The sequence below is a fragment of the Lonchura striata genome, chromosome 23 (genome assembly GCF_046129695.1).
Source record: "Lonchura striata isolate bLonStr1 chromosome 23, bLonStr1.mat, whole genome shotgun sequence".
Lineage (NCBI taxonomy): Eukaryota > Metazoa > Chordata > Aves > Passeriformes > Estrildidae > Lonchura > Lonchura striata.
Genome location: NC_134625.1, coordinates 4,451,165 through 4,463,335, shown reverse-complemented (window position 1 = coordinate 4,463,335; position 12,171 = coordinate 4,451,165). Strand labels below are relative to the sequence as shown.

General features: G+C 43.9%; 1 protein-coding gene across 5 annotated transcripts in view; it reads right to left on the bottom strand.

The window, feature by feature from the left end:
- LOC110468175 (beta-galactosidase-1-like protein 2) overlaps nucleotides 1–12,171 on the bottom strand; it is a 28,139-nt gene that overhangs the window by 7,418 nt on the left and 8,550 nt on the right. For all 5 annotated transcript variants that reach the window (XM_021525814.3, XM_021525815.3, XM_021525816.2 and 2 more), the window contains 9 exons: nucleotides 11,915–12,007; nucleotides 9,309–9,390; nucleotides 6,730–6,794; nucleotides 3,991–4,075; nucleotides 3,243–3,380; nucleotides 2,548–2,628; nucleotides 2,267–2,373; nucleotides 1,158–1,304; nucleotides 22–93 (listed from right to left, as the gene is read on the bottom strand). In XM_021525814.3, coding sequence (XP_021381489.2) covers nucleotides 22–93; nucleotides 1,158–1,304; nucleotides 2,267–2,373; nucleotides 2,548–2,628; nucleotides 3,243–3,380; nucleotides 3,991–4,075; nucleotides 6,730–6,794; nucleotides 9,309–9,390; nucleotides 11,915–12,007 — 870 coding nt within the window. The remainder of the gene's footprint in view (nucleotides 1–21; nucleotides 94–1,157; nucleotides 1,305–2,266; nucleotides 2,374–2,547; nucleotides 2,629–3,242; nucleotides 3,381–3,990; nucleotides 4,076–6,729; nucleotides 6,795–9,308; nucleotides 9,391–11,914; nucleotides 12,008–12,171) is intronic.

Sequence of the window (12,171 nt, the reverse complement as noted above, 5' to 3'; positions counted from 1 at the left end):
TGGCAGTGACGCTGTTGTTACCTGTCCCTCGGGAATGGAGAGCTCCACGGTGTTGTAGTCCAGCTCCCCCACGTACACGGTGTTCACAAACACCTGCAGAAAGAGCACAGAGAGCAGAGCACCTCTCACCAGGGATGTCCCAGTCACACCACTGCAGCTGCATTTGGGCAGAAATTGTCTCTGCTTCCAGCCAGAACTCAGGTGTCCACAACTGCGTCATAACTGACAGTGCAGGTGGCAATAAAATAATTAAAATTATATTATGTATATACATATTATATATATATATATGCATATATGTATATATGTGTATATGTATATAATATATACATATTTTATACACATATATATTTTATATATACATATTAATATATACATATTAATATATACATATTTTATATACATATATAAAATTATATTTATAATATGTAATAGAGATTATATATCATTATTATATAAATTCTATATAATATATATGTATTATTATATGTAATATATAATTATAAATAATAATAGATATTATTGTAGAAAATATATATTATATCATATTATATCATATTATGTCATACCATATCATATCATATATCATATAATATTATATATAGAATACATTTTATATAGAATTCTATATCATCAAAATGATATATTTTAAATCAATCAAAATTCTCAGAACATTCAACATATATATAATATATATTATATATAAGCAAAATTATATAAATATATCAATGTAAATCTATATAAATATAAATATATGTCAATATAAATATATCAATATAAACATATTATCAATATAAGTATATGTCATTATAAATATATATATCCTTATAAATATACAGGTCAATATAAATATAGACATATATTTATGGCTATATATTTATATATATTTATATTTTATCTATTTATATATATTTATATAAAAATAAAAATATAAATAGATATCAATATAAATATATATCAATAATATAATACATATAAATATAAGTATATAACAGTAATCAAAATATTCTCAGGACATTCAGCATTTTGATGCTGAGAGATGTTCCAAGCTTTAGCAGAGTGGAAGTGGTAATTTCATCAGAAGTGATCAGGCTTTGGGGCTTAGCCCAGAAATGGACCTTTCATGTTTTCTCCCCATTTCCTGCCTCCACTCCCACCTGAGCCCGGTCCCGGACGTGGTCCCTGGTGTGCAGGTGGCCCCCCCCAAAAATGACAGTTTCATAGAGCACATATCCATAGGGCTGCCCAACGCTGGCGTTCAGGGGCAGGTTCTCCATGTTCACAGGGAACTCGGACTTGATGGGCTGCAGAGGAGAGAAAATTCCACATCAGCATGGAAAGTCTCGTTTAGAGCAGGGGCTTCACTCTGCCACAGGTGAGAGCCTCCAACCCCAAATCCCTCCCAACCAAAGCACCAGAAAAAGGAGCCAAGGACTTGCAAAAGCACAATTCCAAGAGAACAGAAGGAGCAGTGAGAAAGGTGAGATAAAAGACTTGAGAAAGGTGAGATTTGCTGGTTTTCCATACCCTTGGCAAAAAAAAAAAATTCCCCAACCTCTTATTTTGGGATAACATAAGCAGGTGAGAGCCTGCAACCCCAAATCCCTCCTGACCAAAGTACCAGAAAAAGGAGCCAAGGACTTGAAAAAGCACAATTCCAAGAGAACAGAAGAATCAGTGAAAAAGGTGAGAGTAAAGATTTGAGAAAAGTGAAATTTGCTGCTTTTGCATAGCCTCAGCAAAAAAAAAAAAATCCCCCAACCTCATCTTTTTGGGATAACACAAGCAGGTGAGAGCCTCCAACCCCAAATCCCTCCTGACCAAAGTACCAGGAAAAAGGAGCCAAGAACAGAAGGAGCAGTGAAAAAGGTGACATTAAAGATATGAGAAAGGTGAAATTTGCTGCTTTTTCATATCCTTGGCAAAAAAACCAAAATCCCCCAACCTCATCCTTTTGGGCTAACACAAGTAGGCAAGAACCTCCAACCCCAAATCCCTCCTGACCAAAGTACCAGAAAAGGAGCCAAAAAAGGACTTGCAAAAGTGCAATTCCAAGAGAACAGAAGAATCAGTGAAAAAGGTGAGCTAAAAGATTTAAATAAGGTGAGATTTGCTGGTTTTGCAAAAAAAAAAAAAAAAAAAAATCCCCCAACCTCATCCTTTTGGGATAACACAAATTGCTCTAAAAGTTGATGCCTTAAAGCACAAATGTCTCTAAAAGTTGATGCTTTTTAGGTCTGGGATGCATTAAAAGAGGTGTCATTACCTGTAAAAGTGCTGGCAGCACATCCCAGAGAGAGATGTACTGGTGCAAGAGGATGGCACCATAGGAGGCCTTGCTCTCAATCATGGGAGGCAGAGGAAGGGGCTGACCTGGGGTGCAAAAAGGAAGATGGAACAAAGATTTCAGACAAAATTCAAGATACCTCCCTCCCAGACCTCCTTTGGTCCTGCCATCCTTAATTCCCAAGCAACCAGAGCCCCAGAAGGGCCAGTTTCAGTAATCCCCCAGCTGGACAGAGCTGTGCCTCCTGGGTTTGTCATTACCAATGACCATGCTGAAGAGTTGTCGCAGCTTGAAGAATTTGGATGTGTAGTCCCCAGCCTCTGTCAGCACAGCATCATAGTCTGGAAAAGCAGAAAAGCAGCAGCACATGTTTTAAAAACATAAAGCAGCTCTGGGATGGCTTCATGCAAGAAATAAAAGCCCCAGGCACGATTTTCATGGCATTGTTTGCAGTGTGGAAATCTGTACACTTTAATCTGAGTGAACATCACTAAACAGCCACAAAATTCCTTAAATTAGAGAAGAGCCATTCACACTTTCAGAGATTTAATTTGCACATATCCAGAATTTCACAGAGGATAAAGTCAACAATTAACCATTTTAACCACAGGCTGTTGGGATGAAAAGAGATTTTTATGGTAAAATTTGACTTGGTAAAATTAAAAAATGGTGTTTTGGATTACCATCTCCTCCTAGAAAAAAGAGGTATCAATTAATCATCTGTGACAGCTCTGTTTAAAATTCAGAATAAGGGAATCCTCCACTTCCTGGGATGGTTGGGAATTAGAAACACTCATGTAAGCCCTCTTTTAGACAGAAATTTCCTTCTGAGCTGTGTCCTACCTCATGTCCCAGGACAAAGTGGTTGTGCTGATCACTTCCCAGTGTGGCTGGTTCCTGTCACTGGCCCAGGGTAGGCAGAGCTGCACAGGCAAGGCAGTGACAACAAACTCACCATAACTGGTGACATCTGACTTGTATTCATCAGCTTCCAAAGCCCCGCTCATGAAGCCAAAGTTGGTGCCTCCATGGAACATGTAGAGGTTGATGGATGCTCCTGTTTTGAGGATGCTTGCTACAGTATTCACCATCTCTGCAAAAAAAAAAAAAAAATTTCTTTATTCTATACAATAAATATTATATATATTATTATATATAATGTATATAGTTATATATAATATTAAAAAAAAGATTTTTTTATATTATAGATGCAAACAAAGAAATTTTTTTTTGCAGTGCCACGGAGGCCACAGACCAAAAATCTGGGCCAGGAATTCAAATCAGACACGTTCAGGTCATTCCAGTGCAGTCACAGTGATCTGTGTTGTGGTTTGCATCTTGCCCTCAATGAGGGGCAGCACCCCTGCTGATGCGTTAATACACTCAAATAATCCTCTCCTCCAGGTGACAAAGGGGTAAAGCTGTGGCCTCCAGCAGGAATTTTGCTTTTAAGAAGAGTTGAGAGGACTCCTCAGCCAGACTCCTAAAGCCAGCACACTAATGACCCAATTACAGAGACAATTGCAGGATGAGAGTCGTTAAACCAGTCCTGTATAGCTCTGCTTTCTCTGCTCTTTAGATCTCCTGGGGGGTTGTTTTTTATTTTTTAGTAGTAGCCTTCCAAATGAACTTTTAAACCGGGGAGAAGGTGCTGGGCTCACAAGGGGCTGAAATTCACCACAAGAACAGAGTTTGGTGCTCACCATCTGCATCGAAGACATAGTGAGGGCCTCCCCAGTTATCAAACCACCCGGTCCAGTACTCCATCACCATCTTGGGCTGGTCTTTCTGTCAGGAGAAAAACAGAGTTAAAATAGATGCAGGACACGCCTGCAGTCACCCCTTTTTTCTACAGCAGCATTGTTCCAATCCAGTGTGGTGCCATGGCTTTACAGGAGTTTTCTTCTCACCTGGCACAGTCAAAAAAAGGCACCCAAGGAGCTCTGGGCATGAGGAACAAGAAGCTGTGGGCTAGCAATGCCCAGAACAGGCAAGCAAAGTATGAAAAACGCATATTTTATGATTGACTTTTCGCAAATGTTACAATGAATATTATATGTGTAATGTTAGAAAGTGATGCCGTATTAATTCTCTTACGTAGTGCGTTAAATGTAGTTTTAGGTTCCAACATAATGCTAAAATAGAGACTATGTATGTGGGGGGAGTTTTTTTTTAGGAATGAGATACTCGCTTCAAGGAACACCTAAATCTTCCAAAGGAGAGGAATTTATGGCTTCTTATCAGAAGCAGCTAATTTCTTCAGGCCTTGCTCAGACTCGAAGATGCCAGGGGATTAAAGGAAACAGTTCACATACAACAGACAGAGTTTCTTGTTTAGAACAGAATGTATGCATAACCATGAAGGATGTATGAATATGCAACAAGTGTATTGATTTAAAGGTAATTTCCTTTGTTCACAAGGGATGCTTTTTGTGACTTAGTGTCCGAGAGCATCTAGACATCCATAATTCTTTGCTTTTTATTGTCTTGTAATTGTCCTAACTCTAAACTTTATTACCCTAATTGTATTATTATTTGTATAACCATTTTATTATTTTTAAACTTTTAAAATTTTAAAAACCAAGGGATTGGCATTTTTCACAAAAGCTTTGTACCTCTGCTAGTCACAGAGCACAGAGCACAACATCAGGTGCTGTCAGACATTCCTGGATGCTGCTGCTGCTTGGCAGAGCTGTAGCAGAGGCACAAACCAACTGTCAGTGTTTAGCTCCTGCTAGAAACACACATTTATAAATGTCTGCTTATCTGCCACGCCACTGCCAGCTGAGAGCTTGCAGGTGCAGGGCTTGCCAAGGTACAGCAGCAGACCTGAGCTGCTTTAATGCCTTTTTAATGCTGCATATGGTGCTGGCAGGGAAGAATTTGCAGGAATTAGGTCTTCATTAAAGGCTCTGCACACAGAGCAATTGCTTCCCATTTGTCAGTGCCTGGCACATCCCTGAGGCCCTGCAGGATCCCTCCTGTCCCCATGGCATGGGCAGGGCAATGTGTGCTCAGCCTGGCTGGCCCTCCAGCCTCCTGGGCTTTATTTTCAGGCAATTTTGTGTTTAACGCCAGAGGAATTAAAGAAACTCGTGTTTCATTAGGAGACAACAACTTCCTGTAATCATCTAAACATCCTTGGAAATACATTTAATCAATCCATCCCCAGTGAACCAGTCAAAGAAGGGATTTTATCACCTTCTGGAACAAAAGCCCATAACAAGAGACAAAACAGCTTCATAACCCCTACAAACACTTCCTATCTCATAATTGGTGTGGCAAAGGAGGAGCTGCTCCTTTGGGGCCACGCTGCATTCATGTGGTGGGGAAGAATTCCAATCTGTTCACTTGCAAGGTTTGGGCAATTTTGGAAGACCTAAAGGAGGCGACAACACTTCCAGCAGAGCCTCTTTTGCCAGCAGAGGAAAAGAAATCAAGTGAAAGCTGTAGGATTGAACATCCAGCATGCCAGCAGGGCTTCCCTCCACAGGTAGGCAAAAGGTGAGAAGAGAATTGATCAAGGCTGGGGGCAGATGCCAGCCACTCACATCCTTCACCTGGAGCAAGCAGAGCACAGGGAAAGAGGACAGAGGGTGTAAAGAGAGAGATAACCTGTCACTGAGCCCACAACCTGCCATCCCCTCAGCACTCCCTCATCACAATCAGGACGCTGTTCACACCAAGTGCTCATTCATTAATTAATTCCCTCCCTGATGCAAACCTCTGATAGCACAGAGGGGTTAAAAATGTTCAAGTGACACAGCAAAACCTCATAAATCTATCCTGAATGAGGCCCTGGAGGTGAACAGCCACACCTGCAGCACATCAGCAAAGAGCATCCACAGCATCAGGGTGAAAGAGTTTGGGGTTAAAGAGGTTAAAAGGGTTAAAACTGCTCAAGTGACATAGAAAAACCTCATAAATCTACCCTGAATGAGGCCCTGGAGAGGCACAGACACACCTGCAGCACATCAGCAAACAGCACTCAGAGCATCAAGGTGAAAGAGTTTGGGGTTAAAGGGGTTAAAACTGCTCAAGTGACACAGCAAAACCTCAAAAATCTACCCTGAATGAGGCCCTGGAGGTGAACAGCCACCAGAGTGCACAGCCACACCTGCAGCACATCAGCAAAGAGCATCCACAGCATCAGGGTGAGAATTTGGGAAAAAGATGATGGAACTTCAAGAGAGACGTTTGATAATTGTGCACTGGGATGCTCTGGGTGTCACTTGAACAAGTGTAACCCCTCCCAGCTAAACACAGGGCACAGCTGGATGAAAAGCCTTTGCAGAAGGAGAACAGGATACTTCAATCCTCCTTCCCTGATTCCAGAAGGATTTGGCCTCATGAGAAGGAAACACACAAATCCCAAAGAGAATATCAGTGCTTCACTTCCAGTGCTGGAAAACATGGATGAACAAAGTGTTTCTGCACCTCACCTGTACTGTGTCCAGGTATTTCAGCAGCCCAGGCTCCAGTTTCTGAAAGTTAACAGTGGCCAGTGCTAGTGGGAAAGGAAAGATGTGTAAATTTAGACTCATCCAAAATGTCTCCTCAGGCCTCAGCCCAGCAGGAGGGAACTGCAACACCTTCTGAACCCCAAAACCTCCTCAGAAACTGCCCACCAAAGCCTTCACTCGGTGTGCAGAATCCACAGCACAGGGTGGGATCCTCCCAGGCCATCTTGCAGCTCTAATGTGCAGAGATATTAGAGAGAGAGAGAGAGAGCATCAGAGCAGCTCCTGGGGTGTCACCAGCTCTAATTAGAGCCTGTAAAGCACTTGGAGATCCTCACTTGAAAGGCACCACATAAAAGAAAACTCATGACAAAGTCCTGGCAGGCTGGCACACTGCTCTCCCAGGCTTCAGCTGCAGGAATCCCTTCCCAGGCAATATCCTACAGCTTGTCATGGCTGTGGGGGTGACAAGAGCAACCACAGGAGAGCCACAGAGAACTGGAGCTGCAAGAGGTCTCTGTGCCTCTGCCCATCCTCAGGCTCTGGAGGGGAACACCTGCCTGCAGGAGACACCAGCCTGGGATCAGTCTCCCAGCCCCTGGCAAGCATTTCAACCACTTTTGTACCTCCCAGCCCTCAGTCACGCTGGTATTTCTGCCAGACAAACTCTGCAAAGGCAGCAGTGATGTGATTCAGCATTAAAAATTGACTTCTAACAAGAGAGCTGCTATCAAACCCAGCCCCAGTTGTGTCAGGCAGAGCACTTCAAACAGAATATTTACAGAAGGAAAAGCTCACTTCTCACTATTTATACCTTGATTTTAATGGGCTGACCTGTGTAGTGTGCTGAGCTGGAGAACTCAGCACAGAAAACACGAAAGGAGAACAAAACAAAGCGTGGATTTAGCACTGATGTAATATGTTAGCTGGCACTTCTGAAGGAGAACGTGCCCAGCTTTGCTTTTCATGCAGATTAACAGCACACCACGGAAAAGAGAACCATCCCCAGAGCCTTATTTATCCTTCTCATGGGATGTCCTTCCCAGCAGAGGCTCTGTCACCCAGCAGCTCCCAGGAGGGCTTCACCAGCCTGGGAATCTTGGATCAGACTGGGTGGGGATGGAAGGGACCTTCAAGCTCATCCCTGGAACACAGGGCCACCTCCCACCATCCCAGGCTGATCCAAACCCTGCCCAGCCTGGCCCTGGACACTGCCAGGGATGGAGAGGGACTTTAACCCCTTCCTCACCACCCTGCTGGAGCCCTGGTTATCCCACACAGCTGATGAGTGCTGGCTCTAACAGATTGTTGTGACAGCCCCGAGGCAAACTGGGATCAAAGAGCTCCCAGCAGAGCAGGCAGAAAGGATCCCTCTGAACAAGGAGCTGCCAACATTCCCTCAGGAGACGAGGAAAAGGCAGGGATTTCTCCTTTCTCCTTCTCCTGACAGCTCTGTGGCAGGCAGAGAGTGACTCTGTGTGGTCACAACTGAAAACTGCTGCACACCCAACAATATCCAAAAGACAAAATCACAGTGCTGGTGAGAGCCCCTGGCTCAGTTAATGAATTTATTCCTCTCATACTGACATGGAAAAGCAAAAGGAGGGGGAAAAAAAGCAGGGGAAAGTCTTTCCCTTTAATCATCTCCATGCCTGAGATTGGAAATGTAACATTATTTACGACTGAGTGATAACAGGAGCACTCAAAGGCTGTACCCTGCAAACACTGAATTTGTCGGAGCAGTTGCACCCCAGGCAATTGGCAGGAACACAGGAGAGAGCAGAGGCCAAGGGCAGAGTAAATCCCAGCTGAAATTACCCAAAATTCTGAGAATCAGTGCCCCAAACAGTCAGATTTAGGACTCGGTGAAACTCAAGCAGCTGCACCTCCATTTCTTCACAGGAAAAAAGAGGAGGGTGCTAAGCAGTATTTAAAAAACTCATTGGAATTATACTTTATAAAAGGGAAATGGGCATCCTTCTGCATTCTACATATCTGACACCCTCCTTTACCCACCTAAGGTTTTACACCCCAAAATAAGCTTGCTGAGAAGATAAAGCTGCCTCACAAACTATTGCTAAATTCACTGCTTAAATGTAAAATTCAAAATCAAGGTTTTAATGGACCTTTTTTCCTTCTCTTTTTAATTGCAGAGCATCTACCTTAGGAACGAGTTACTACTGTCAGTAACTGCTGAGGAACTTGTTTAATATCTATTGAAATGGAGTAATAAGTAGCATTTTCAGCCTTGTAGTCTGCTGAAACACTAAAAAATGCTGTGTGCTGCCATCTCTTGACTCAGTGGGAAGTACAGATGCCCATCCCTTCACACAGTGTTACACTTTGTGTGGAAAATAAACCAATTTATGTGGAAAATAAACCAATTTATGTGGAAAATAAACCACTCTCAGCCTTTCTGGGGAGGGTCTGGGCTTGTCCTGGCTGCACCATCCAGCCAAGGGGTCCCTCCTGCCACAAACAGGACTCAGTGGGGGCAGAGGGAGAATTACAGCCACGTTCCCCAGAGATCACAGCCCCCCCTCAGCTCTACAAGCACTCACCTCCTTCCACCAAGCCAAAGGACAGCCCATTCTTGTTGTCTGAGGTCATCAGCAGCTCCACAATCCCTCTGTTCAACAGGGCCTAGGTTAAAAAGAGCAAAAGCCACCGTGTCAACAGAGTTCAGCATTTCCCAGGATATTAAAGCACCACAGCATCACCTTCTGTGGGGACAGCCTGCAACTGGCAGTGCCTTGTGATAAATATTATCTCTGTGACATCTCCTGAAGCTTCCCTGCCAGCTTTTCCCAGCTTAAAGACAGCTGGAAAATCGTATTTTGTTTCAGAAAGCTGGATTGGTTTCTCACTCATGCATCCAACGTCAGGATTTTAGCTTCTGAGATCAATGTAATAAATAGCTTCACTGCCTTCATCAAAAGAGGGATTCAGGTGGAGGGAGGAAAGGAAAAGCAGCTCAGGCTTCCTGACAGTGGGAGCTGAAAAGAGGGAAGAGTTGATTTTCCAAGGAACACCATCACAGCACAGCTCAGGTAGAAATGTTTTTCAATAATCAATGAATTCAGTGGCTCCTCAATGTTACAGCACTAGAGGAAACAGCACTCTAAGGTTTTAAAATCCACCTGCACACACGAGGTTCCTCCCATCAGGGTTGTTCTCTTGCAGCTGGTGCTTAACACAACAGTGGCTGATGTCTGGAGGGGAGATCAGGAAATCTCAGCTGCTAATTAACCACTCCTTTCACTGTACCTGCACTGGAAGTCACTCCTCCAGCTCCCAGGAGCTCTGAGAACAAGGCTTCAGTCTGAATTCCTAATTGAGAAATGTGATCAAGCTCTTTGTTTATTGTCCCTGCCTGCACTAAGAGGAGAGCTGGACATGAAACATTGCAAGACAGAGCCTACAGACAAACCCAGAGCCAGGACAACCTGGATCAACCCATCACCACCAAATTTATACCTGAGCAGATGCTGGATTTGGACAAAATTCAGCTGCTGAGGGAACTGGAATGTCTAACCAATTTTACTAAGGTAATTCTTTGTGTACTGCATTAATTAAGCACTTAATTAGTAAATTAATCAAGTTAAGCACTTAGCTTAACTTTGAGCTAGGTTTTTTTCCCCTCCTTTTGAGTGTAAGTGCAAAACAGAGGAACAGCAGAGGTGCCACACATTCAGTGCCTCCCAGAGGAGCAGGAACAGGAGCTCAGTTCTGTGTGTGGGAAGGGTTGTGTCAATACAATCCTTTCACTTTCAGGAAGGCAAAGGCATTGCACCCAAAATGTGAGGTCAGCACAGGGATTTCAGGTTTTTTTGTGCGAGTTGTGGGTGTTTTTTAATGAGTTTATTAAGTCCAGGAAGATGCAGCTTGGTCACAGATGCTAGATGTGAATTCATCACCCTGCCACAAACCAGAACAAAGACCCAGAGCCCTACCTCACATCAGATCCCACCCCAACCAAAAACTGCCCTGCCACTCCTGCTTTCCCACATTTTCACCTCTGACCACTATTCTGTACTGCCTCGGATGCAAACTGCACACAGTCCCAGGAAATGATGAAACAGCACTGCAAAAATACACCCACAGGCCTGGCAGGGAGATCTGTCCTGGCAAGTCTGAAACAGCACAAGCTCTTTCCTCACTGAGCCATGGAAAGCAAGGCTGCAGACCCCTCAGCCCCCCAGAATCTCTGTGCCCCCTTCATTCAGGGCTCTGAAAACCACTTGCTTGCCATTATCTCTGATTTGTTTGTGTACAAACTTCAGATTTAACCTTGTAAGGAGAGTAAAACCATGGCAAGAGCTGGACGTGGAGGAGCTGGCACAGCCCTAAGGAGATCAGCACCCCTGCTATGGATTTGTTTGTTTGAGGAGCCTCTGGACACCCTGAGCAATGGAACAACCTGAGCCCCAGGGTGCTCAGGATACCCAAAAGGTTTCAGAAGGATCCCAAAATCCTGTAGCAGAAAAGCAAGCCTGGATGGCTGACCCCCCTGAGGTGCAGCAGTACCTTTAAGCATTCAGTGAGAAGAAATTAAACACAAACACTGCGAGACAAACTGCAGATCTCATTATCTGCCTGCCCTGCACTGGTGCTGGGGGCAAAGAAACAGGTCAGACTGATGTGAGATCCAGCAGGATAATCCACCCTCCCTGGGCACAGGCCAGCTCCTCATCACTGACTCAGAGCAGCCAGGGCACACTTTAATCCCTTTCTGACAGGGGTAAATCTGGCATTAGGCAAATTAACCTGCCTGGTGCTGAGCCCCAGATTACACAAGTTTAGGAGCGTGCTGGTGACTTGTTCCCAACAACTTTTCTGCCAGGAAAGTCAACAGAGGGAAACCTTTATCAGATATCATCTAGGGGAGGCAAAACAGGACTTGCAGGTGAGAGCTGCTTCAAGGCCAGCTGTGCAATACAGACAATCCCTCTTCTCTGGAAGATAAAAGAGCACAGATTTATCAGCACTGAGAGGGTCATGTGCCAACTCTTCCACTCCTGGAGGAAACATCCAAGGAAAATGCAGCTGGTGCTTTCAAGAGTCTCTCAAACCACACTCAAAAGCTACACAGAAAAAAGAAAACACTGTAGGGAAGGTGATTTATGGGAGAGATTGACACAGAAACAAGTAAAAGTGTTACCATTACCATTTTGACATAGGTCATGTAGTTTGGGTCTTTGGCATAAGAACCATACTCATTCTCCACCTGCACTGCAATGATGGGACCTCCTTTCTTGTACTGTGGAGGACAAAAAGGGAGAAGGAAGGTGTTCACCACAACTTCAAACCACAGGGACCAAAATCACACTAGCTGCCAGGAAAGATGCACCAGCATCAGATGGACTCAGCTCCACCCTCCCATGCTCCCAAACTGACAGAGCAAACTGCAGCTTGTGCTGATTC